Raw genomic sequence first — 25,346 nt, 5'->3', positions numbered from 1 at the left:
GTGTCTCTTTGGAGTCCAGAAGATTTCTTTTTTGGGGTATATTTTTTCCCCTTCTACTATTGAGATGGATCCCGTCAAGGTTCAGGCTATTTGTGACTGGACGCAGCCTACATCTCTTAAGAGTCTACAGAAGTTCTTGGGCTTTGCTAATTTTTATCGTCGTTTCATAATTAATTTTTCTAGTGTTGTTAAGCCTTTGACGGATTTGACAAAGAAGGGTGCTGATGTTGCTGATTGGTCTCCTGCGGCTGTGGAGGCCTTTCAGGAACTTAAGCGCCGGTTTTCCTCTGCTCCTGTGTTGCGTCAGCCAGATGTTTCGCTTCCTTTTCAGGTTGAGGTTGATGCTTCCGAGATTGGAGCGGGGGCGGTTTTGTCGCAGAGAAGCTCCGATTGCTCAGTGATGAAGCCATGTGCGTTCTTTTCTAGAAAGTTTTCGCCCACTGAGCGGAATTATGATGTTGGTAATCGGGAGCTTTTGGCCATGAAGTGGGCATTTGAGGAGTGGCGTCATTGGCTTGAGGGTGCTAGACATCGTGTGGTGGTCTTGACTGATCACAAAAATCTGATGTACCTTGAGTCTGCCAAGCGTCTGAATCCTAGACAGGCTCGTTGGTCACTGTTTTTCTCCCGTTTCAATTTTGTGGTTTCATACCTGCCAGGTTCAAAGAATGTGAAGGCGGATGCTCTTTCTAGGAGTTTTGTACCTGACTCCCCTGGAAATTCTGAGCCCACTGGTATCCTTAGGGATGGGGTGATTTTGTCGGCTGTCTCCCCAGACTTGCGACGTGCTTTGCAGGAGTTTCAGGCGGATAAACCTGATCGATGTCCACCTGAAAGACTGTTTGTTCCGGATAATTGGACCAGTAGAGTCATCTCCGAGGTCCATTCTTCTGCGTTGGCAGGTCATCCTGGAATATTTGGTACTAGAGACTTGGTGGCCAGGTCTTTTTGGTGGCCTTCCTTGTCGAGGGATGTGCGTTCTTTTGTGCAGTCTTGTGAAGTTTGCGCTCGGGCTAAGCCTTGCTGTTCTCGGGCCAGTGGATTGTTGTCACCTTTGCCTATCCCGAAGAGGCCTTGGACGCACATTTCCATGGACTTTATTTCGGATCTCCCTGTCTCTCAAAAAATGTCCGTCATCTGGGTTGTGTGTGACCGCTTTTCTAAGATGGTTCATCTGGTACCCTTGCCTAAGTTACCTTCCTCCTCTGAGTTGGTCCCTCTGTTTTTTCAGAACGTGGTTCGTTTGCATGGGATTCCGGAGAACATCGTTTCTGACAGGGGATCCCAGTTTGTGTCTAGATTTTGGCGGACGTTCTGTGCTAAGATGGGCATTGATTTGTCCTTTTCGTCTGCATTCCATCCTCAGACGAATGGCCAGACGGAACAAACTAATCAGACCTTGGAAACTTATTTAAGGTGTTTTGTTTCTGCTGATCAAGATGACTGGGTTACCTTTTTGCCGCTTGCCGAATTTGCCCTTAATAATCGGGCTAGTTCTGCTACCTTGGTTTCTCCTTTCTTTTGTAATTCGGGGTTTCATCCTCGTTTTTCCTCTGGTCAGGTGGAGCCTTCTGATTGTCCTGGAGTGGACATGGTGGTGGATAGGTTGCATCGGATTTGGAGTCATGTGGTGGACAATTTGAAGTTGTCCCAGGAGAGGGCTCAGCAGTTTGCTAATCGCCATCGCCGCGTGGGTCCTCGACTTCGTGTTGGGGACTTGGTGTGGTTGTCTTCTCGTTTTGTTCCTATGAAGGTCTCTTCTCCTAAGTTCAAGCCTCGGTTCATCGGTCCCTATAGGATCTTGGAAATTCTTAACCCTGTATCGTTTCGTTTGGATCTCCCGGCATCGTTTGCTATTCATAATGTGTTCCATTGGTCGTTGTTGCGGAAGTATGAGGTACCTGTTGTTCCTTCGCTTGAACCTCCTGCTCCGGTGCTGGTGGAGGGAGAATTGGAGTATGTTGTGGAGAAGATCTTGGATTCTCGTGTTTCCAGACGGAAACTCCAATATTTGGTCAAGTGGAAGGGTTATGGTCAGGAGGATAATTCTTGGGTGGTTGCCTCTGATGTTCATGCTGCTGATTTGGTCCGTGCATTTCATAGGGCTCATCCTGGTCGCCCTGGTGGTTCTCGTGAGGGTTCGGTGACCCCTCCTCAAGGGGGGGTACTGTTGTGGATTCTGTTTTTGGGCTCCCTCTGGTGGTTACAGATGGTACTGGGTGACTTGTGTTCTCTGCGGTCTCTGGTGTCCACCTGTTCTATCAGGATATGGGAGTTTCCTATTTAACCTGGCTTTCTTGTAATTTCCTCGCCGGCTATCAATGTAATCAGTGTGTCTTGTTACCTCTGCTTCCCGCTTCTGTAATCTTCAGGACAAGCTAAGTTTTTGATTTTCCTGTTCCACGTTTTGCTTAATTTTTGTCTTAGTCCAGCTTGCAGATATGTGATTCCTTTTTGCTGGTTGCTCTAGTGGGCTGATATTGCTCCTCATGTTCCATGAGTTGGCACATGAGTTCAAGTAATTTCAGGATGGTTTTTTGTAGGGTTTTTCGCTGACCGCGCAGTTCACTTTTGTATCCTCTGCTATCTAGCTTTAGCGGGCCTCATTTTGCTGAATCTGTTTTCATAACTACGTATGTGCTTTCCTCTCATTTCACCGTCATTACATGTGGGGGGCTGCTATTTCTGTGGGGTGTTTCTCTGGAGGCAAGAGAGGTCTGTGTTTCTTCTAATAGGGGAAGTTAGTCCTTCGGCTGGCGCGAGACGTCTAGGAATCATCGTAGGCACGTTCCCCGGCTACAGCTAGTTGTGTGTTTAGGTTCAGGATCGCGGTCAGCTCAGTTTCCATCACCCTAGAGCTTGTTTTGTTTTTTGTGCTTGTCCTTTTGTGATCCCCTGCCATTGGGATCATGACAGTAAACATCGGGTAACTAAGCGCAGGGCCGCGCTTAGTAACCCGATGTTTACCCTGGTTACCATCCTAAAAAGTAAAAAAAAACAACCGCTACATACTTACCTACCGCTGTCTGTCCTCGGCGCTCTGCTTCTCTGGTCTGGCTGTGAGCGCCGGGCAGCCGGAAAGCAGAGCGGTGACGTCACCGCTCTGCTTTCCGGCCGCTGTGATCACAGCCAGACCAGAGAAGCAGAGCGCCGAGGACATACAGCGGTAGGTAAGTATGTAGCGTTTGTTTTTTTACTTTTAGGATGGTAACCAGGGTAAACATCGGGTTACTAAGCGCGGCCCTGCGCTTAGTAACCCGATGTTTACCCTGGTTACCGGGGACCTCGGGATCGTTGGTCGCTGGAGAGCTGTCTGTGTGACAGCTCTCCAGTGACCAAACAGCGACGCTGCAGCGATCCGGATCGTTGTCGGTATCGCTGCAGCGTCGCTTAGTGTGACGGTACCTTAAGGCCAGGCCTGCTAGTAACCACGGGTATTGTTTCTATCACATGCACAGTATTGTGTAGGCAACAATAGAGGAAGTGACTGACAGCTGAGGAAGAGAACATGGACATGGGTACGGGTGGGTCTAAACAGCACAGTAGTGAGGGGCATGGGCGGGCACCTGTGCAGTGTATGCAGCTGCACAGGTGCCCAAGATGTAAGGATGGGCACTTCTGGATCCAAAGCAGCAAATAGCTTCTGTAGCAGACACATAAAGTGGTGAATTATGGTAAGCTATTGGATTGCAAAGAGGCAAATACTGTTATTACACAAATTCCCCCTCCTGTCTGTTTCTGTCCTTGCTGGTGGGGGTAGACATACCCCCATGAAAATCGCAGTATGCTCTTGAAACAATCTTACCACTACCATGTCACCAAGCAGTGGCATAATTGAGAAAGCAGCAAACAGTATATGCACCCTGTGTGCCAAGGAGGGAACCAACAAGAGACTATACCTTGGCCTAGGTATTTAGGCATCGGGAAATGAATAGAGCTTTTGGCCCAAGTGATGGTAAGCCTAACGTTGGCTATACTAGTAAGGGTCTGAACTACTGCAAAAATGCCATCATGATGCTTGCCAGGGCTGCCAACGGTCCAGAAATTCTAGGACAGTCCATAAAAACAGGGCACTATTTTGACTTTTGTGTGAACATTTTTTTTAAGGAGGCTGTGATTCTCTTGAAGCTGATGAATCCTCTACAGATTATTTTGACTGTAATTATCATTATTGCACAGTTTACAGTTGTGGCACCCCTGGGGTACAGTTGCCACAGAGGTACTGCACCTCACCCAGAGGTGTGGTATCCCACTCTCAGGTAAGGAGGGAGCACTACCCAGGACTATAACACTCGCACCCAACACACACTAGTTCAGTCGGGGCATCTGTGTGTACCCTCAGGGAGGAAGGCCCCATCCCAGGCTGGATAGGAAAGGGTGTTGGGTGAGTGGGTGAGGTAGGTAGAGTAGGGGAGGAGCTTATTAGGAAGAACAGTACAGTGAGCACATTATGAGAGAAGTGGAGTGGAGCAGAACTGTGGATCTGCAGCTCCTGAAAGACAAATGGAGGGAGGAGAAGGAGTGGAGCAGATGTACTGAGAAGGAGCTTCCAGTTAGAGTGAGCTAGAAAGAGAGAACAGACTGAAAAGAGAGAGATTGTAAAGAAGCTCCCAAGAGGGGTCCTAAGGGCAAGGGTAGTGCAGAAGTCACTCGTGGGGCCATATCCAGATGTGGAGGGACCAGTGAGGGACCGGCCCTCATCTAGTGGAGAAACTAAGCACTCAGCTAGCTAACCAGAGGCTGGTGGGAGTTTTCTGGACCACTGACCTGAAGGACACGGCACCAGGCTTGCGTTTGTGGACTGGAGAACTGGAGAACTGTGAGTAAAGTGGAAACTGCACCTTACTGTGTCCTTGCGTTATTCTTACAACACCTGCCCAGCCTACCACAACCAATATTACACGTGCCTTGGGGTTAGCTCTACCTGTGGAGAGCTGTGCCAACTCTGCTGCATCACCAACAGCCCCAGCGGACTCTGAAGCAGCGTCGGCTAACATCTTTATTGCCGAATACTACAGGTGGCATCACGAACAATAACTTTTATAAACTTTATTTCCCCTTTTTCATCATCACATCCCCTTTTATTGGATGCCCAAGCCACGGACTGGGTCACTGCTGCCGTGACAAGTCCCCTTTAAGAACCGGCCTGGTTCTACCCTACAGCCCTTGGAGGTGCTCCACAGTGAATGCAGATAATGTCTACATATCAGAATTATGGGCTTTAGATATTTATCACTGATAATTAATCATAATGATTTATTGTGGTTTTCCAATGTATCCATAAAAAATATTCCCTGTTAATGAGTGTTTAATAAGCCATGCTGTAAAAACGTAAAATCATGTTGGCAACCCTGATGCTTGTCATTTACTGTTGGTGTCTCCTAAAGTTCAACATTTGAAATTTTAGTTTGACAAGTTAGTGAACCCCCTGGTTTAGAGATTTACTGGGAAGACATGTAGCTAAAACTCACCTGTCTACTAGATGGCGCTCTGCCGGAAAGAACTTTACCGCAACGCTTGTCCTCCAATCAGAATGTAAGGCGCTGTGTACTGTCCCATACGCTCCCTTGTTGATAAACTTGAGTTCAGCAAGCTTGTGATAAGGTATAACCTGTAAGTTGCTGCTGATACAAGTAGTCCCTGGGTAGAAGTTCTCCCCCAAGCAAGGCGCAGGACATGGCGAGCCGGTCTCCTGACTGCTGCCGGTGCTGGTGCTGCTGCCGCTACTCATCATCCTGTAAATCAGTGGTCTTATTTATCCCGACCACCATCCAGTCTGCCAGAGACCTGCAGCATTCATATAAATGGACTCTTCTTCCTGGAAGAACTTAGTTCCCTCCTTCTCCAGCTCTCACGTAATAAAGCATTTGTTTGGTAGGTGAAAGTGAAAGAGAATCAGCAGTTCCTGTTGTGCAATGGTCGAATACTGAACAAACGACTTGTGAGATAATTTCTTAAAACAGCATATTCACCATATTCTTCCACGCCCGTGTGTGATGGCGGGGGACAGTCAGGTATTCCCCTGTCACTGCAGTTTCCACTCTTTTCATCAGCTCTTGCCTATTAAATGCATGAGAAATTCCCAGATTGTGCCAGAAGTCTGAATCAAAACATGGCTGGTATTCCCCCAACTTATGCTACAGTGATCATGGTAAATATCTTATGTCTTATCCTTCAACCTATCTATGTATCTGTCGGTCTATCGAAAAGAGAAGCAGTGCTCCAAAACAGATTATTTTAGGGCCATGAGGAAACTTTATCTGTGAGAAGAACGACATTTTGTCTTAATATTGCTTTTCCATGTAACAAATTTTGTTACGCTGTCATATAACTAGTTAGACCCATTAGCCAATCATATAAAATTGATTACACGACTTAGACCACGTTCACACATTAAGTATTTGGTCAGTAATTTACATCAGTATTTGTAAGTTAAAACCAGGAGTGGGTGATAAATACAGAAGTGGTGACATGTTTCTATTATACTTTTCCTCTGATTGTTCCACTCCTGTTTTTGGGTTACAAATAGGGTTGAGCGAAACGGGTCGTTCATTTTCAAAAGTCGCCGACTTTTGGCAAAGTCGGGTTTCATGAAACCCAATCCGACCCCTGTGCGGGGTCGGCCATGCGGTACGCGACTTTCGCGCCAAAGTCGCGTTTCAATGACGCAAAAAGTGCCATTTCTCAGCCAATGAAGGTAAACGCAGAGTGTGGGCAGCGTGATGACATAGGTCCTGGTCCCCACCATCTTAGAGAAGGGCATTGCAGTGATTGGCTTGCTGTCTGCGGCGTCACAGGGGCTATAAAGGGGCGTTCCCGCCGACCGCCATGTTACTGCTGCTGATCTGAGCTTAGGGAGAGGTTGCTGCTGCTTCGTCAGAAGCAGGGATAGCGTTAGGCAGGGTCCATTAACCACCAAACCGCTTGTGCTGTAGCGATTTGCACTGTCCAACACCACCTTCGGTGTGCAGGGACAGTGGAAGCTACTTGTTTTTTTTCCCCCTCAGCGCTGTAGCTCATTGGGCTGCCCTAGAAGGCTCCCTGATAGCTGCATTGCTGTGTGTACGCCGCTGTGCAAACCAACTGCTTTTTTCAAAGCACAAATCCTCATGTTCCTTCCTTTCTGCACAGCTATCTTGTTTGTTTGTCCACACTTTTTATTTAATTTGTGCATCAGTCCACTCCTTATTGCTGCCTGCCATACCTGGCTGAGATTACTGCAGGGAGATAGTAATTGAAGGACAGTTCCTTTTTTTTTTTTTTTTTTTTTGTGGGAGATTAAGATTGGCATTTCTGCTAGAGTGCCATCCCTGTCTGTGCCATCTCTCACTCAGTGGGCCATAGAAAGCCTATTTATTTTTTTGCTTGATTTGGGTTCTAAAATCTACCTGAAAAATTACTACATCAATCAGTGGGAGAAAAATATTGGCCTCAGGGCTTGTGTGCCACTCCTGACTCCTGTGTGTGCCATCTCTCAGTCAGTGGGCCATAGAAAGCCTATTTATTTTTTTGCTTGATTTGGGTTCCAAAATCTACCTGAAAAAATCACTACATCAATCAGTGGGAGAAAAATATTGGCCTCAGGGCTTGTGTGCCACTCCTGACTCCTGTGTGCATCATCACTCACTCAGTGGGCCATAGAAAGCCTATTTTTTGTTTTATTTGTTTTCTAAATTCTCCCTGAAAAAATCATTTTATTTTATTTGGTTTCTAAATTCTTCCTGAAAAAATCATTTTATTCTATTATTTTTTTTTTTCTAAAGTTTTTTTTGCTTTATTTGGGTTCTAAATTCTACCTGAAAAAATCAATAAATCAATCAGTGGGAGATTAATATTGGCCTTTGGGCTTGTGTGCCAGTCCTAAGCGTGCCATCTCTCTCACAAATAGTGGGCCATAGAAAGCCTATTTATTTATTTTTTTTTGGTTTTATAAATTCTCCCTGAAAAAAAAAAAGGGAGATTAATATTGGCCTTTGGGCTTGTGTGCCAGTCCTAAGCGTGCCATCTCTCTCTCTCAGATAGTGGGCCATCGAAAGTCTATTTATTTTTTTTTTTATTGGGTTTATAAATTTTCCCTGAAAAAAAAAAAAAAAGTGGGAGATTAATATTGGCTTCTGGGCTTGTGTGCCAGTCCTGAGCGTGCCATCTCTCTCACAAATAGTGGGCCATAGAAAGCCTATTTTTTTTTTTTTTTTGGTTTTATAAATTCTCCCTGAAAAAAAAAAGGGAGATTAATATTGGCCTTTGGGCTTGTGTGCCACTCCTGACTCCTGTGTGTGCCATCTCTCAGTCAGTGGGCCATAGAAAGCCTATTTTTTGTTTTATTTGTTTTCTAAATTCTCCCTGAAGAAATCATTTTATTTTATTTGGTTTCTAAATTGTTCCTGAAAAAATCATTTTATTCTATTATTTTTTTTTTCTAAAGTCTCCCTGAAAAAAAAAAAATCAGTGGGAGATTAATATTGCCCTTTCTGCTTGTGTGCCAGTCTTGACTCCTGGGTGTGCCATCTCTCTCTCTCTCTCTCTCCAATTGTGGGCCATAGAAAGCCTATTATTTTTTTAGCTTGATTTGGGTTCCAAAATCTACCTGAAAAAATCACTACATCAATCATTGGGAGAACAATATTGGCCTCTGGGCTTGTGTGCCACTCCTGACTGCTGTGTGCGTCATCTCTCACTCAGTGGGCCATAGAAAGCCTATTTTTTGTTTTATTTGTTTTCTAAATTCTCCCTGAAAAAATCATTTTATTTTATTTGGTTTCTAAATTCTTCCTGAAAAAATCATTTTATTCTATTATTTTTTTTTTTCTAAAGTCTCCCTGAAAAAAAAAAAAAATCAGTGGGAGATTAATATTGCCTTTTCTGCTTGTGTGCCAGTCTTGACTCCTGGGTGTGCCATCTCTCTCTCTCTCTCCAATTGTGGGCCATAGAAAGCCTATTATTTTTTTTGCTTGATTTGGGTTCCAAAATCTACCTGAAAAAATCACTACATCAATCATTGGGAGAAAAATATTGGCCTCTGGGCTTGTGTGCCACTCCTGACTCCTGTGTGTGGCATCTCTCACTCAGTGGGGCATAGAAAGCCTTTTTTTTTTTTTTTTTTTAATTTGGTTTCTAAATTGTCATTGGAAAAATCATTTTATGTTATTTGGTTTCTAAATTCTTCCTGAAAAAATCATTTTATTTTATTTTGTTTCTAAAGTCTCCCTGAAAAAAAATAAAAAAAATAAAAAAAAACAGTGGGAGATTAATATTAACATTTGTGCTTCAGTGACAGTCCTGCGTGTGTGGCATCTCTCTCATTTGGTGCCACCAAAAACAGAGTGTGTAACATTGTGCCTGATTTTCGTTGTGGTCTCACCCACCTGTAAAGGGGTAGCTAAATCATACTGAAGTTATAGCTCACCGTGTAAGTTGTGTGACAGCAACAAATACCGTTAGTTTGGTTACGTTTTTAAAACAATGAGGAAGTCTGGTGGAAGAGGTCGTGGCCGGGGGCGTTCATTGTCAGCTGGTAATGAGGGTAGTGGTAGTGGTGGAGCATCAGGTGGTCGTGGGAAAAAAAATATTGCACCTAAGTCTGGAGCTGTGGAGCCAGGTTCGTCGTCTGGCTACACAAGGCCTCGAACGCTCCCTTTTCTGGGAGTAGGAAAACCGCTTTTAAAGCCGGAGCAGCAAGAGCAAGTTTTGGCTTATCTTGCTGACTCAGCCTCTAGCTCTTTTGCCTCCTCTCGTGAAACTGGTAAATGTAAAAGCAGCGCGTCGTTAGTGGATGTTCACGGTCAGGGACAAGTCGCTTCCTTGTCCTCTTCAGCAAAAACAACAACAGAGAAGAATGCAGCAGGCGACACAACGGGTTACTCCATGGAGCTCTTTACACATACCGTCCCTGGCTTAGAAAGTGAAGCAGTTAACAGTCCATGCCTATTACAAGTTGAATTCACATGGAGTGCACTGATGCACAGCCACAGCCAGACTACTATGCTGGTCCTTTGACTCAGACCACAACATTGCCCTCGCAGGGTAATGATCAAGAATCAGACCCTGATGAGACTATGTTGCCCCATCACGAACGCTATACCACCGACCGACACGGTGACACAGACGAAGTTGCACACGAGCTACAAGAAGAGGTAATAGATGACCCAGTTCTTGACCCCGATTGGCAGCCATTGGGGGAACAGGGTGCAGGCGGCAGCAGTTCTGAAGCGGAGGAGGAGGGGCCGCAGCAGGCATCAACATCGCAACAGGTTCCATCTGCCGGGCCCGTATCTTGCCCAAAACGCGTGGCAAAGCCAAAACCTGTTGGAGGACAGCGTGGCCATCCGGTTAAAGCTCAGTCTGCAATGCCTGAAAAGGTATCCGATGCTAGAAAGAGTGCAGTCTGGCATTTTTTTAAACAACATCCAATTGATCAGCGCAAAGTCATCTGTCAAAAATGTTCAACTACCTTAAGCAGAGGGCAGAATCTGAAAAGTCTCAATACAAGTTGCATGCATAGACATTTAACCACCATGCATTTGTAAGCTTGGACTAACTACCAAACGTCCCTTAAGGTTGTAGCACCCTCGGCCAATGAAGCTAGTCATCAACGCAACATCCCTTCCGGCAGTGTAGGGCCACCATTTTCCGCACCACCTGCAGTATCTGTGCAGGTTTCTTTGCCAGGCCAAAGCAGTCAGGGTCAGGGAATCACCAGTTTCGTAGTAGGAAACACTGCATCAAGGGCACCGGCGGCAACAATACCATCTCCCACCGTCTCTCAGTCTGCCATGTTCACCGGCACCCCCGCTAGTTCCACGATCTCCAGCTCTCCAGTCCAGCTCACCCTACATGAGACTATGGTTAGAAAAAGGAAGTACTTAGCCTCGTATCCGCGTACACAGGGTTTGAACGCCCACATAGCTAGACTAATCTCGTTAGAGATGATGCCCTACCGGTTAGTTGAAAGCGAAGCTTTCAAAGCCCTGATGGACTACGCTGTACCACGCTACAAGCTACCCAGTCGACACTTTTTTCCAGAAAAGCCATCCCAGCCCTCCACCAGCATGTTAAAGAGCGCATCGTCCATGCACTCAGGCAATCTGTGAGCACAAAGGTGCACCTGACAACAGATGCATGGACCAGTAGGCATGGCCAGGGACGTTACGTGTCCATCACGGCACACTGGGTGAATGTTGTGGATGCAGGGTCCACAGGGGACAGCAAGTTTGGGACAGTTCTGCCTAGCCCACGGTCTAGGAAACAGTTGGCTGTAGCCGTTCGCACCCCCTCCTCCTCCTCCTCGTCCTCCTGCAGAAGCGAGAGCTCGTTCACAGACCGCAGTCGCACAACCACTCCATCCGCAGCTGCCACTGTTGCACACCAGGTCTCCCATTATGGGGCAGCTACTGGCAAACGTCAGCAGGCTGTATTGGCTATGAAGTGTTTGGGCGACAACAGACACACCGCGGAAGTTCTGTCCGAGTTCTTGCAGAAAGAAACGCAGTCGTGGTAGGAGGTAGCGGGCGAAGAGGAGGAGGAGGACGAGGAGGATGATGGGGATGATTATATTTTTAATGAGGAAGCTTTTCCGGGGCCACTGGAAATTGGTGGCGCGGCAAGGCCGGGTTCTGGTTTTTGGAGGGACACAAGTAACATAGTAACATAGTAACATAGTTAGTAAGGCCGAAAAAAGACATTTGTCCATCCAGTTCAGCCTATATTCCATTATAATAAATACCCAGATCTACGTCCTTCTACAGAACCTAATAATTGTATGATACAATATTGTTCTGCTCCAGGAAGACATCCAGGCCTCTCTTGAACCCCTCGACTGAGTTCGCCATCACCACCTCCTCAGGCAAGCAATTCCAGATTCTCACTGCCCTAACAGTAAAGAATCCTCTTCTATGTTGGTGGAAAAACCTTCTCTCCTCCAGACGCAAAGAATGCCCCCTTGTGCCCGTCACCTTCCTTGGTATAAACAGATCCTCAGCGAGATATTTGTATTGTCCCCTTATATACTTATACATGGTTATTAAAGTGACGTGGATTTGCCTGAAACTGCCCCTCAACCAAGCACAACCGCAGATTTGAGAACTGGAACTTTGGCCCACATGGCGGATTATGCCTTACGTATCCTCAAAAGGGACACACGCATTACTAAAATGATGAACGATGATGATTACTGGTTGGCCTGCCTCCTTGATCCTCGCTATAAAGGCAAATTGCAAAATATAATGCCACATGACAACTTGGAAATAATATTAGCAACCAAACAATCAACTCTTGTTGACCGTTTTCTTCTGGCATTCCCTGCAAACAGCGCCCGTGATCGTTCTCACACGAGCTGCAGGGGCCAGCAGACCAGAGGTGTTAGAGGGGCAGAAATCAGAAGTGGCGTTGGCCAGAGGGGTTTTCTGACCAGGTTGTGGAGTGATTTTGCTATGACCGCAGACAGGACAGGTAACATAGTAACATAGTAACATAGTAACATAGTAACATAGTTAGTAAGGCCGAAAAAAGACATTTGTCCATCCAGTTCAGCCTATATTCCATCATAATAAATCCCCAGATCTACGTCCTTCTACAGAACCTAATAATTGTATGATACAATATTGTTCTGCTCCAGGAAGACATCCAGGCCTCTCTTGAACCCCTCGACTGAGTTCGCCATCACCACCTCCTCAGGCAAGCAATTCCAGATTCTCACTGCCCTAACAGTAAAGAATCCTCTTCTATGTTGGTGGAAAAACCTTCTCTCCTCCAGACGCAAAGAATGCCCCCTTGTGCCCGTCACCTTCCTTGGTATAAACAGATCCTCAGCGAGATATTTGTATTGTCCCCTTATATACTTATACATGGTTATTAGATCGCCCCTCAGTCGTCTTTTTTCTAGACTAAATAATCCTAATTTCGCTAATCTATCTGGGTATTGTAGTTCTCCCATCCCCTTTATTAATTTTGTTGCCCTCCTTTGTACTCTCTCTAGTTCCATTATATCCTTCCTGAGCACCGGTGCCCAAAACTGGACACAGTACTCCATGTGCGGTCTAACTAGGGATTTGTACAGAGGCAGTATAATGCTCTCATCATGTGTATCCAGACCTCTTTTAATGCACCCCATGATCCTGTTTGCCTTGGCAGCTGCTGCCTGGCACTGGCTGCTCCAGGTAAGTTTATCATTAACTAGGATCCCCAAGTCCTTCTCCCTGTCAGATTTACCCAGTGGTTTCCCGTTCAGTGTGTAATGGTGATATTGATTCCTTCTTCCCATGTGTATAACCTTACATTTATCATTGTTAAACCTCATCTGCCACCTTTCAGCCCAAGTTTCCAACTTATCCAGATCCATCTGTAGCAGAATACTATCTTCTCTTGTATTAACTGCTTTACATAGTTTTGTATCATCTGCAAATATCGATATTTTACTGTGTAAACCTTCTACCAGATCATTAATGAATATGTTGAAGAGAACAGGTCCCAATACTGACCCCTGCGGTACCCCACTGGTCACAGCGACCCAGTTAGAGACTATACCATTTATAACCAGGTACTGCAGCATCAATTCAAAGTGACAGGAGACAACATTTGTCCAGTATGGTTACAAACTATTTTTCATCCCTTATCGACGTTCTCCCTCAACCGTCATTCCCATTTGATTACTGGGCATCCAAATTAGACACCTGGCCAGAATTGGCAGAATATGCATTGCAGGAGCTTGCTTGCCCGGCAGCTAGTGTCCTATCAGAAAGAGTATTCAGTGCTGCAGGTTCAATACTAACAGAAAAAAGGACTCGTCTGGCTACCCAAAATGTAGATGATCTAACCTTCATTAAAATGAACCACAACTGGATTTCGAAATCTTTTGCCCCACCTTGCCCGGCTGACACCTAGCTTTCCTATGAAAAGGTCTTGCCTGTGGACTATTCTGAATGACTTTTCCAATCTCGTAATTTTCTGCACCTGATTGTCCAGCATACGACATGTTTACACCTCACTAAATGGCCAAACTCCCCACACGGGGCCGTGGTATCGCCACTTGGCGCCAGCACCCGTGAGAGTGCTGTTTGTCTGAAGAGGTGGGTGTGCCCGCTTTTGGTCGACGGCACTGCCACTGGGTCCCTCATAGTACAATAAAGTGTCTCTGGCGGTGGTGGTGCGCACCCAACGTCAGACACACCGTTGTAATATGAGGGGCCCTGGGCCTGTACCGCCGGCCACAAGACAGTTCCCCCCCCAGCTCAAACAGTGCTCTACCACTTGCAAAATTATCTCTCACAGCTCCACCAATGTTTAGTCTATGCGCTGACATCCTTCAATGCCTGGCACTGACAATACCATTGTATTGACATTTTTGTTATGTTAGGCCTTCGAAGCCTGTCTGCGGTCCCTCCTTCCACTAGGCCTCCACTGACCATTGTACTGCTGCCCGTGTACCCCTGGAACCAATTTTAAATTGCCAACAGCCCAATTTTTTTATGTTAGGCCTTCGAAGCCTGTCTGCGGTCCCTCCTTCCACTAGGCCTCCACTGACCATTGTACTGCTGCCCTTGTACCACTGGAACCAATTTTAAATTGCCAACAGCCCTATTTTTTTATGTTAGGCCTTCGAAGCCTGTCTGCGGTCCCTCCTTCCACTAGGCCTCCACTGACCATTGTACTGCTGCCCTTGTACCACTGGAACCAATTTTAAATTGCCAACAGCCCTATTTTTTTATGTTAGGCCTTCGAAGCCTGTCTGCGGTCCCTCCTTCCACTAGGCCTCCACTGACCATTGTACTGCTGCCCGTGTACCCCTGGAACCAATTTTAAATTGCCAACAGCCCTATTTTTTTATGTTAGGCCTTCGAAGCCTGTCTGCGGTCCCTCCTTCCACTAGGCCTCCACTGACCATTGTACTGCTGCCCTTGTACCACTGGAACCAATTTTAAATTGCCAACAGCCCTATTTTTTTATGTTAGGCCTTCGAAGCCTGTCTGCGGTCCCTCCTTCCACTAGGCCTCCACTGACCAGTCTACTGCTGCCCGTGTACCCCTGGAACCAATGTTAAAGTGCCCATAGCCTAAATTTATTATGTTAGGCCTTCGAAGCCTGTCTGCGGTCCCTCCTTCCACTAGGCCTCCACTGACCACACCACTGCTGCCCGTGTACCCCTGGAACCAATTTAAAATTGCCGACAGCCAGCCCAATTTTATTATGTTAGGCCTTCGAAGCCTGTCTGCGGTCCGTTCTTTCTACTACTACTACACTGACCAGGCCACTGCTGCCCGTGTTCCCCTGGAACCAATTTAAAATTGCCTACAGCCATCTGTTATTATGTTAGGCCTTCGATGCCTGTTTGCGGTCACTCCTTCCACTAGGCCTCCACTGACCACACCACTGCTGCCCGTGTACCCCTGGAACCAATTTAAAATTGCCTCCAGCCAGCCCAATTTTTTTATTTTAGGCCTTCGATGCCTGTCTGCGGTCCGTTCTTTCTACTACTACTACACTAACCAGGCCACTGCTGCCCGTGTTCCCCTGGAACCAATTTAAAATTGCCTACAGCCATGTGTTATTATGTTAGGCCTTCGATGCCTGTCTGCGGTCACTCCTTCCACTAGGCCTCCACTGAGCACACCACTGCTGCCCGTGTACCCCTGGAACCAATTTAAAATTGCCTACAGCCAGCCCAATTTTATTATGTTAGGCCTTCGAAGCCTGTCTGCGATCCGTTCTTTCTACTACTACTACACTGACCAGGCCACTGCTGCCCGTGGTCCCCTGGAACCAATTTAAAATTGCCTACAGCCATGTGTTATTATGTTAGGCCTTCGATGCCTGTCTGCGGTCACTCCTTCCACTAGGCCTCCACTGACCACACCACTGCTGCCCGTGTACCCCTGGAACCAATTTAAAATTGCTTCCAGCCAGCCCAATTTTTTTATGTTAGGCCTTCGAAGCCTGTCTGCGGTCCGTTCTTTCTACTACTACTACACTGACCAGGCCACTGCTGCCCGTGTTCCCCTGGAACCAATTTAAAATTGCCTAGAGCCATCTGTTATTATGTTAGGCCTTTGATGCCTGTTTGCGGTCACTCCTTACACTAGGCCTCCACTGACCACACCACTGCTGCCCGTGTACCCATGGAACCAATTTAAAATTGCCTACAGCCATCTGGTATTATGTTAGGCCTTCGAAGCCTGTCTGCGGTCCCTCCTTCCACTAGGCCTCCACTGACCATTGTACTGCTGCCCTTGTACCACTGGAACCAATTTTAAATTGCCAACAGCCCTATTTTTTTATGTTAGGCCTTCGAAGCCTGTCTGCGGTCCCTCCTTCCACTAGGCCTCCACTGACCATTGTACTGCTGCCCTTGTACCACTGGAACCAATTTTAAATTGCCAACAGCCCTATTTTTTTATGTTAGGCCTTCGAAGCCTGTCTGCGGTCCCTCCTTCCACTAGGCCTCCACTGACCATTGTACTGCTGCCCGTGTACCCCTGTAACCAATTTTAAATTGCCAACAGCCCTATTTTTTTATGTTAGGCCTTCGAAGCCTGTCTGCGGTCCCTCCTTCCACTAGGCCTCCACTGACCATTGTACTGCTGCCCTTGTACCACTGGAACCAATTTTAAATTGCCAACAGCCCTATTTTTTTATGTTAGGCCTTCGAAGCCTGTCTGCGGTCCCTCCTTCCACTAGGCCTCCACTGACCACACCACTGCTGCCCGTGTACCCCTGGAACCAATTTAAAATTGCCGACAGCCAGCCCAATTTTATTATGTTAGGCCTTCGAAGCCTGTCTGCGGTCCGTTCTTTCTACTACTACTACACTGACCAGGCCACTGCTGCCCGTGTTCCCCTGGAACCAATTTAAAATTGCCTACAGCCATCTGTTATTATGTTAGGCCTTCGATGCCTGTTTGCGGTCACTCCTTCCACTAGGCCTCCACTGACCACACCACTGCTGCCCGTGTACCCCTGGAACCAATTTAAAATTGCCTACAGCCAGCCCATTTTTTTTATTTTAGGCCTTCGATGCCTGTCTGCGGTCCGTTCTTTCTACTACTACTACACTAACCAGGCCACTGCTGCCCGTGTTCCCCTGGAACCAATTTAAAATTGCCTACAGCCATGTGTTATTATGTTAGGCCTTCGATGCCTGTCTGCGGTCACTCCTTCCACTAGGCCTCCACTGAGCACACCACTGCTGCCCGTGTACCCCTGGAACCAATTTAAAATTGCCTACAGCCAGCCCAAGTTTATTATGTTAGGCCTTCGAAGCCTGTCTGCGATCCGTTCTTTCTACTACTACTACACTGACCAGGCCACTGCTGCCCGTGGTCCCCTGGAACCAATTTAAAATTGCCTACAGCCATGTGTTATTATGTTAGGCCTTCGATGTCTGTCTGCGGTCACTCCTTCCACTAGGCCTCCACTGACCACACCACTGCTGCCCGTGTACCCCTGGAACCAATTTAAAATTGCCTACAGCCAGCCCAATTTTTTTATGTTAGGCCTTCGAAGCCTGTCTGCGGTCCGTTCTTTCTACTACTACTACACTGACCAGGCCACTGCTGCCCGTGTTCCCCTGGAACCAATTTAAAATTGCCTAGAGCCATCTGTTATTATGTTAGGCCTTTGATGCCTGTTTGCGGTCACTCCTTCCACTAGGCCTCCACTGACCACACCACTGCTGCCCGTGTACCCATGGAACCAATTTAAAATTGCCTACAGCCATCTGGTATTATGTTAGGCCTTCGATGCCTGTCTGCGGTCACTCCTTCCACTAGGCCTCCACTGACCACACCACTGCTGCCCGTGTACCCCTGGAACCAATTTAAAATTGCCTACAGCCATCTGTTATTATGTATTGTATGTATTGTATTGACATTTTTGTTATGTTAGGCCTTCGAAGCCTGTCTGCGGTCCCTCCTTCCACTAGGCCTCCACTGACCATTGTACTGCTGCCCGTGTACCCCTGGAACCAATTTTAAATTGCCAACAGCCCTATTTTTTTATGTTAGGCCTTCGAAGCCTGTCTGCGGTCCCTCCTTCCACTAGGCCTCCACTGACCATTGTACTGCTGCCCTTGTACCACTGGAACCAATTTTAAATTGCCAACAGCATTATTTTTTTATGTTAGGCCTTCGAAGCCTGTCTGCGGTCCCTCCTTCCACTAGGCCTCCATTGACCATTGTACTGCTGCCCGTGTACCCCTGGAACCAATTTTAAATTGCCAACAGCACTATTTTTTTATGTTAGGCCTTTGAAGCCTGTCTGCGGTCCCTCCTTCCACTAGGCCTCCACTGACCACACCACTGCTGCCCGTGTACCCCTGGAACCAATTTAAAATTGCCGACAGCCAGCCCAATTTTATTATGTTAGGCCTTCGAAGCCTGTCTGCGGTCCGTTCTTTCTACTACTACTACACTGACCAGGCCACTGCTGCCCGTGTTCCCCTGGAACCAATTTAAAATTGCCTACAGCCATCTGTTATTATGTTAGGCCTTCGATGCCTGTTTGCGGTCACTCCTTCCACTAGGGCTCCACTGACCACACCACTGCTGCCCGTGTACCCCTGGAACCAATTTAAAATTGCCTACAGCCAGCCCAATTTTTTTATTTTAGGCCTTCGATGCCTGTCTGCGGTCCGTTCTTTCTACTACTACTACACTGACCAGGCCACTGCTGCCCGTGTTCCCCTGGAACCAATTTAAAATTGCCTACAGCCATGTGTTATTATGTTAGGCCTTCGATGCCTGTCTGCGGTCACTCCTTCCACTAGGCCTCCACTGACCACACCACTGCTGCCCGTGTACCCCTGGAACCAATTTAAAATTGCCTACAGCCAGCCCAATTTTTTTATGTTAGGCCTTCGAAGCCTGTCTGCGGTCCGTTCTTTCTACTACTACTACACTGACCAGGCCACTGCTGCCCGTGTTCCCCTGGAACCAATTTAAAATTGCCTAGAGCCATCTGTTATTATGTTAGGCCTTTGATGCCTGTTTGCGGTCACTCCTTCCACTAGGCCTCCACTGACCACACCACTGCTGCCCGTGTACCCCTGGAACCAATTTAAAATTGCCTACAGCCATCTGGTATTATGTTAGGCCTTCGATGCCTGTCTGCGGTCACTCCTTCCACTAGGCCTCCACTGACCACACCACTGCTGCCCGTGTACCCCTGGAACCAATTTAAAATTGCCTACAGCCATCTGTTATTATGTTAGGCCTTCGAAGCCTGTCTGCGGTCCTTCCTTCCAATAGTTCTCCACTGACCAGACCAATGCTGGCCGTGTACCCCTGGAACCCAGCTGAAAGTGCATGTAGCCTCCTTTTTTTCTTTGTTTTATATTTAGAAAGCCCAGATGAACTACGCTGTGCAACGGTTCAAGCTACCCAGTCTACATTTCTTTTGCGAGAAAAGCCATCCCAGCCCTCCAGCGGCATGAAAAAGTCTGCATTGTCATAGCACTCAGGCAATCAAACAGTAGAAAGGTGCACCTGACAAGAGACGCATGGACCAGTAGGCATGTCCACAAAAAGTTACGTGTCCATTACGGTGCACTGGGTTAATGTGTTGGATGCATGGTCCACAGGGGACAGCCTACAAAGTCTGTCTGCAGTCCCTAATTCCAATTTTCCTCCGCTGACCACACCACTGCTGTCCGTGTACCCCTGGAACCAATTTTACAGTGTCTACAGCCTAATTTTGTTATGTTAGGCCTACTACGCCTGTCTGCAGTCCCTCCTTCCAATACTCGTCCACTGACCACAGCACTGCTGCCCGTGGACCCCTGGAACCTATTTTTAATTGCATAGAGCATCCTTTTTTTAATAGTAGGCGTACAAAGTCTGTCTGCGGTCCACTATTGAAATTGTCCTCCACTGCCCAGAGCACTGCTGCTTGTGTACCCCTGTAACTTTTTTAAGCTGCAGTGAGCCACATTTTTGGTTTAAGTCCTACTACCTGTGTCTGTCTGCGCCACTCAATTCAGCTGTGTTCCTTTGAAAAAAGCTGAGCGTCAATAGTCTTGTTTTCAGCCTCTAGGAATTTTAAAACTGCATTGGGGGTACAACTTTGGTAGGGCCTACTAACGGTGTCTGCCTCCCAAGGTGTGCCCCAGGTTTCCTCGCCATTGCTTCGATCTTAATGCTCTCGTTTAGTAGTTGTTGGAAACTACACTGCATTAGGCCTACAAATTGGGTATGGGGTGTAAAGAGATGGTGTGTTCCACTCCAAGGTGTTCCCCAGGTTTCCTCGCCATTGCTTCGATCTTCATGCTCTCGTTTAGTAGTTGTTGGAAACTACACTGCATTAGGCCTACAAATTGGGTATGGGGTGTAGAGAGATGGTGTGTTCCACTCCAAGGTGTTCCCCAGGTTTCCTCTCCATTGCTTCGATCTTCATGCTCTCGTTTAGTAGTTGTTGGAAACTACACTGCATTAGGCCTACAAATTGGGTATGGGGTGTAGAGAGATGGTGTGTTCCACTCCAAGGTGTTCCCCAGGTTTCCTCTCCATTGCTTCGATCTTCATGCTCTCGTTTAGTAGTTGTTGGAAACTACACTGCATTAGGCCTACAAATTGGGTATGGGGTGTAGAGAGATGGTGTGTTCCACTCCAAGGTGTTCCCCAGGTTTCCTCGCCAATGCTTCGATCTTCATGCTCTCGTTTAGTAGTTGTTGGAAACTACACTGCATTAGGCCTACAAATTGGGTATGGGGTGTAGAGAGATGGTGTGTTCCACTCCAAGGTGTTCCCCAGGTTTCCTCTCCATTGCTTCGATCTTCATGCTCTCATTTAGTAGTTGTTGGAAACTACACTGTTATGTATGCTAATGACAGGTGTTATGAAGGCAATCCAGAAACACAGTGTGCTTAGCGATCAGAGCGCACACAGTGATCTGACAAATACCCAAAAATACAAGAACGAGCTCTGAGACGTGGAAACTCTGTAGACTGCACACCTGATCCTATCCTAAACACAACTAAAAGCGACTGTGGATTGCGCCTAACAACTACCTAGGCAACTCGGCACAGCCTAAGAAACTAGCTAGCCTGAAGATAGAAAAATAGGCCTGACTTGCCCCAGAGAAATTCCCCAAAGGAAAAGGCAGCCCCCCACATATAATGACTGTGAGTAAGATGAAAAGACAAAACATAGGGATGAAATAGATTCAGCAAAGTGGGGCCCGATATTCTAGGACAGAGCGAGGACAGTAAAGCGAACTTTGCAGTCTACAAAAAACCCTAAAGCAAAACCACGCAAAGGGGGCAAAAAAAAAACCACCGTGCCGAACTAACGGCACGGCGGTACACCCTTTGCGTCTCAGAGCTTCCAGCAAAACAAAAGACAAGCTGGACAGAAAAAAAGCAACAAAAAAGCAAAAGGCACTTAGCTATACAGAGCAGCAGGTCACAGGAACAATCAGGAGAAGCTCAGATCCAACACTGAAACATTGACAAGGAGCAAGGAGAGCAGCATCAGGCGGAGTTAAGTAATGAAGCAGTTAACGAGCTCACCAGAACACCTGAGGGAGGAAGCTCAGAAGCTGCAGTACCACTTGTGACCACAGGAGTGAATTCAGCCACAGAATTCACAACAGTACCCCCCCCTTGAGGAGGGGTCACCGAACCCTCACCAGAGCCCCCAGGCCGACCAGGATGAGCCGCATGAAAGGCACGAACAAGATCGGAAGCATGAACATCAGAGGCAAAAACCCAGGAATTATCTTCCTGAGCATAACCCTTCCATTTAACCAGATACTGGAGTTTCCGTCTAGAAACACGAGAATCCAAAATCTTCTCCACAATATACTCCAATTCCCCCTCCACCAAAACCGGGGCAGGAGGCTCAACAGATGGAACCATAGGTGCCACGTATCTCCGCAACAACGACCTATGGAATACATTATGTATGGAAAAGGAGTCTGGGAGGGTCAAACGAAAAGACACAGGATTGAGAACCTCAGAAATCCTATACGGACCAATAAAACAAGGTTTAAATTTAGGAGAGGAAACCTTCATAGGAATATGACGAGAAGATAACCAAACCAGATCCCCAACACGAAGTCGGGGACCCACACGGCGTCTGCGATTAGCGAAAAGTTGAGCTTTCTCCTGGGACAAGATCAAATTGTCCACTACCTGAGTCCAGATCTGCTGCAACCTATCCACCACAGAATCCACACCAGGACAGTCCGAAGACTCAACCTGTCCTGAAGAGAAAGGAGGATGGAACCCAGAATTGCAAAAAAATGGAGAAACCAAGGTAGCCGAGCTGGCCCGATTATTAAGGGCGAACTCAGCCAACGGCAAAAAGGACACCCAATCATCCTGGTCTGCAGAAACAAAACATCTCAGATATGTTTCCAAGGTCTGATTGGTTCGTTCGGTCTGGCCATTAGTCTGAGGATGGAAAGCCGAGGAAAAGGATAGGTCAATGCCCATCCTACCACAAAAGGCTCGCCAAAACCTTGAAACAAACTGGGAACCTCTGTCAGAAACAATATTCTCAGGAATGCCATGCAACCGAACCACATGCTGAAAGAACAAAGGTACCAAATCAGAGGAGGAAGGCAATTTAGCCAAGGGCACCAGATGGACCATTTTAGAAAAGCGATCACAGACCACCCAAATGACTGACATCTTTTGAGAAACGGGAAGGTCAGAAATGAAATCCATCGAAATATGTGTCCAAGGCCTCTTTGGGACCGGCAAGGGCAAAAGCAACCCACTGGCACGAGAACAGCAGGGCTTAGCCCTAGCACAAATCCCACAGGACTGCACAAAAGTACGTACATCCCGTGACAGAGATGGCCACCAGAAGGATCTAGCCACTAACTCTCTGGTACCAAAGATTCCAGGATGACCAGCCAACACCGAACAATGAAGTTCAGAGATAAGTTTATTAGTCCACCTATCAGGGACGAACAGTTTCTCTGCTGGACAACGATCAGGTTTATTCGCCTGAAATTTTTGCAGCACCCGCCGCAAATCAGGGGAGATGGCAGACACAATGACTCCTTCCTTGAGGATACCCGCTGGCTCAGATAAACCCGGAGAGTCGGGCACAAAACTCCTAGACAGAGCATCCGCCTTCACATTTTTAGAGCCCGGAAGGTACGAAATCACAAAGTCGAAGCGGGCAAAAAATAACGACCAACGGGCCTGTCTAGGATTCAAGCGCTTGGCAGACTCGAGATAAGTCAAGTTCTTATGATCAGTCAATACCACCACGCGATGCTTAGCTCCTTCAAGCCAATGACGCCACTCCTCGAATGCCCACTTCATGGCCAGCAACTCTCGATTGCCCACATCATAATTACGCTCAGCGGGCGAAAACTTCCTGGAAAAGAAAGCACATGGTTTCATCACTGAGCAATCAGAACCTCTCTGTGACAAAACCGCCCCTGCTCCAATCTCAGAAGCATCAACCTCGACCTGGAACAGAAGAGAAACATCTGGCTGACACAACACAGGGGCAGAACAAAAACGACGCTTCAACTCCTGAAAAGCTTCCACAGCAGCAGAAGACCAATTAACCAAATCAGCACCCTTCTTAGTCAAATCGGTCAATGGTTTGGCAATGCTAGAAAAATTACAGATGAAGCGACGATAAAAATTAGCAAAGCCCAGGAACTTTTGCAGACTTTTCAGAGATGTCGGCTGAATCCAATCCTGGATGGCTTGGACCTTAACTGGATCCATCTCGATAGTAGAAGGGGTAAAGATGAACCCTAAAAATGAAACTTTCTGCACACCGAAGAGACACTTTGATCCCTTCACAAACAAAGAGTTAGCACGCAGGACCTGAAAAACCATTCTGACCTGCTTCACATGAGACTCCCAATCATCTGAGAAGATCAAAATGTCATCCAAGTAAACAATCAGGAATTTATCCAGATACTCACGGAAGATGTCATGCATAAAAGACTGAAACACAGATGGAGCATTGGCAAGTCCGAACGGCATCACTAGATACTCAAAATGACCCTCGGGCGTATTGAATGCAGTTTTCCATTCATCTCCTTGCCTGATTCTCACCAGATTATACGCACCACGAAGATCTATCTTAGTGAACCAACTAGCCCCCTTAATCCGAGCAAACAAGTCAGATAACAATGGCAAGGGATACTGAAATTTAACAGTGATCTTATTAAGAAGGCGGTAATCAATACACGGTCTCAGCGAACCATCCTTCTTGGCTACAAAGAAGAACCCTGCTCCCAGTGGTGATGACGATGGGCGAATATGTCCCTTCTCCAGGGATTCCTTCACATAACTGCGCATAGCGGCGTGTTCGGGCACGGATAAATTAAATAATCGACCTTTAGGGAATTTACTACCAGGAATCAAATTGATAGCACAATCACAATCCCTATGCGGAGGTAGAGCATCGGACTTGGGCTCTTCAAATACATCCTGATAATCAGACAAGAACTCTGGGACCTCAGAAGGGGTGGATGACGAAATCGACAAAAATGGAACATCACCATGTACCCCCTGACAACCCCAGCTGGATACCGACATGGAATTCCAATCCAATACTGGATTATGGGTTTGTAGCCATGGCAACCTCAACACGACCACATCATGCAGATTATGCAACACCAGAAAGCGAATAACTTCCTGATGTGCAGGAGCCATGCACATGGTCAGCTGGGCCCAGTATTGAGGTTTATTCTTGGCCAAAGGTGTAGCATCAATTCCTCTCAATGGAATAGGACACCGCAAAGGCTCCAAGAAAAACCCACAACGTTTAGCATAATCCAAATCCATCAGATTCAGGGCAGCGCCCGAATCCACAAACGCCATGACAGAAAACGACGACAAAGAGCATATCAAGGTAATGGACAGAAGGAATTTGGACTGTACAGTACCAATGACGGCAGACCTAGCGGACCGCTTAGTGCGCTTAGGACAATCAGAAATAGCATGAGTGGAATCACCACAGTAGAAACACAGACCATTCAGACGTCTGTATTCCTGCCGTTCAACTCTAGTCATAGTCCTATCGCACTGCATAGGCTCAGGTTTAACCTCAGGCAGTACCGCCAAATGGTGCACAGATTTACGCTCGCGCAAGCGTCGACCGATCTGAATGGCCAAAGACAAAGACTCATTCAAACCAGCAGGCATAGGAAATCCCACCATGACATCCTTAAGAGCCTCAGAGAGACCCTTTCTGAACAAAGCTGCCAGCGCAGATTCATTCCACTGAGTGAGTACTGACCATTTCCTAAATTTCTGACAATATACTTCTATATCATCCTGACCCTGGCACAAAGCCAGCAAATTTTTCTCAGCCTGATCCACTGAATTAGGCTCATCGTACAGCAATCCGAGCGCCAGGAAAAACGCATCGACACTACTC

The 25,346-nt window shown here is 47.0% G+C and overlaps 1 protein-coding gene across 1 annotated transcript in view; it reads right to left on the bottom strand.

Annotated features, from left to right (window-relative positions):
* RIPK2 (receptor interacting serine/threonine kinase 2) overlaps positions 1-5,820 on the bottom strand; it is a 114,436-nt gene extending 108,616 nt beyond the window's left edge. The window contains exon 1 of the mRNA XM_069731580.1: positions 5,472-5,820. Within this exon, the coding sequence (XP_069587681.1) occupies positions 5,472-5,734 (263 nt within the window). The 5' untranslated portion in view covers positions 5,735-5,820. The remainder of the gene's footprint in view (positions 1-5,471) is intronic.
* Positions 5,821-25,346: the final 19,526 nt, after the last annotated feature.

The sequence above is a fragment of the Ranitomeya imitator genome, chromosome 6 (assembly GCF_032444005.1).
Source record: "Ranitomeya imitator isolate aRanImi1 chromosome 6, aRanImi1.pri, whole genome shotgun sequence".
Taxonomy (NCBI): Eukaryota; Metazoa; Chordata; class Amphibia; order Anura; family Dendrobatidae; genus Ranitomeya; species Ranitomeya imitator.
The sequence above is the reverse complement of the archived record's forward strand: the minus strand, read 5'-3'. Positions and strand labels throughout refer to the sequence as shown.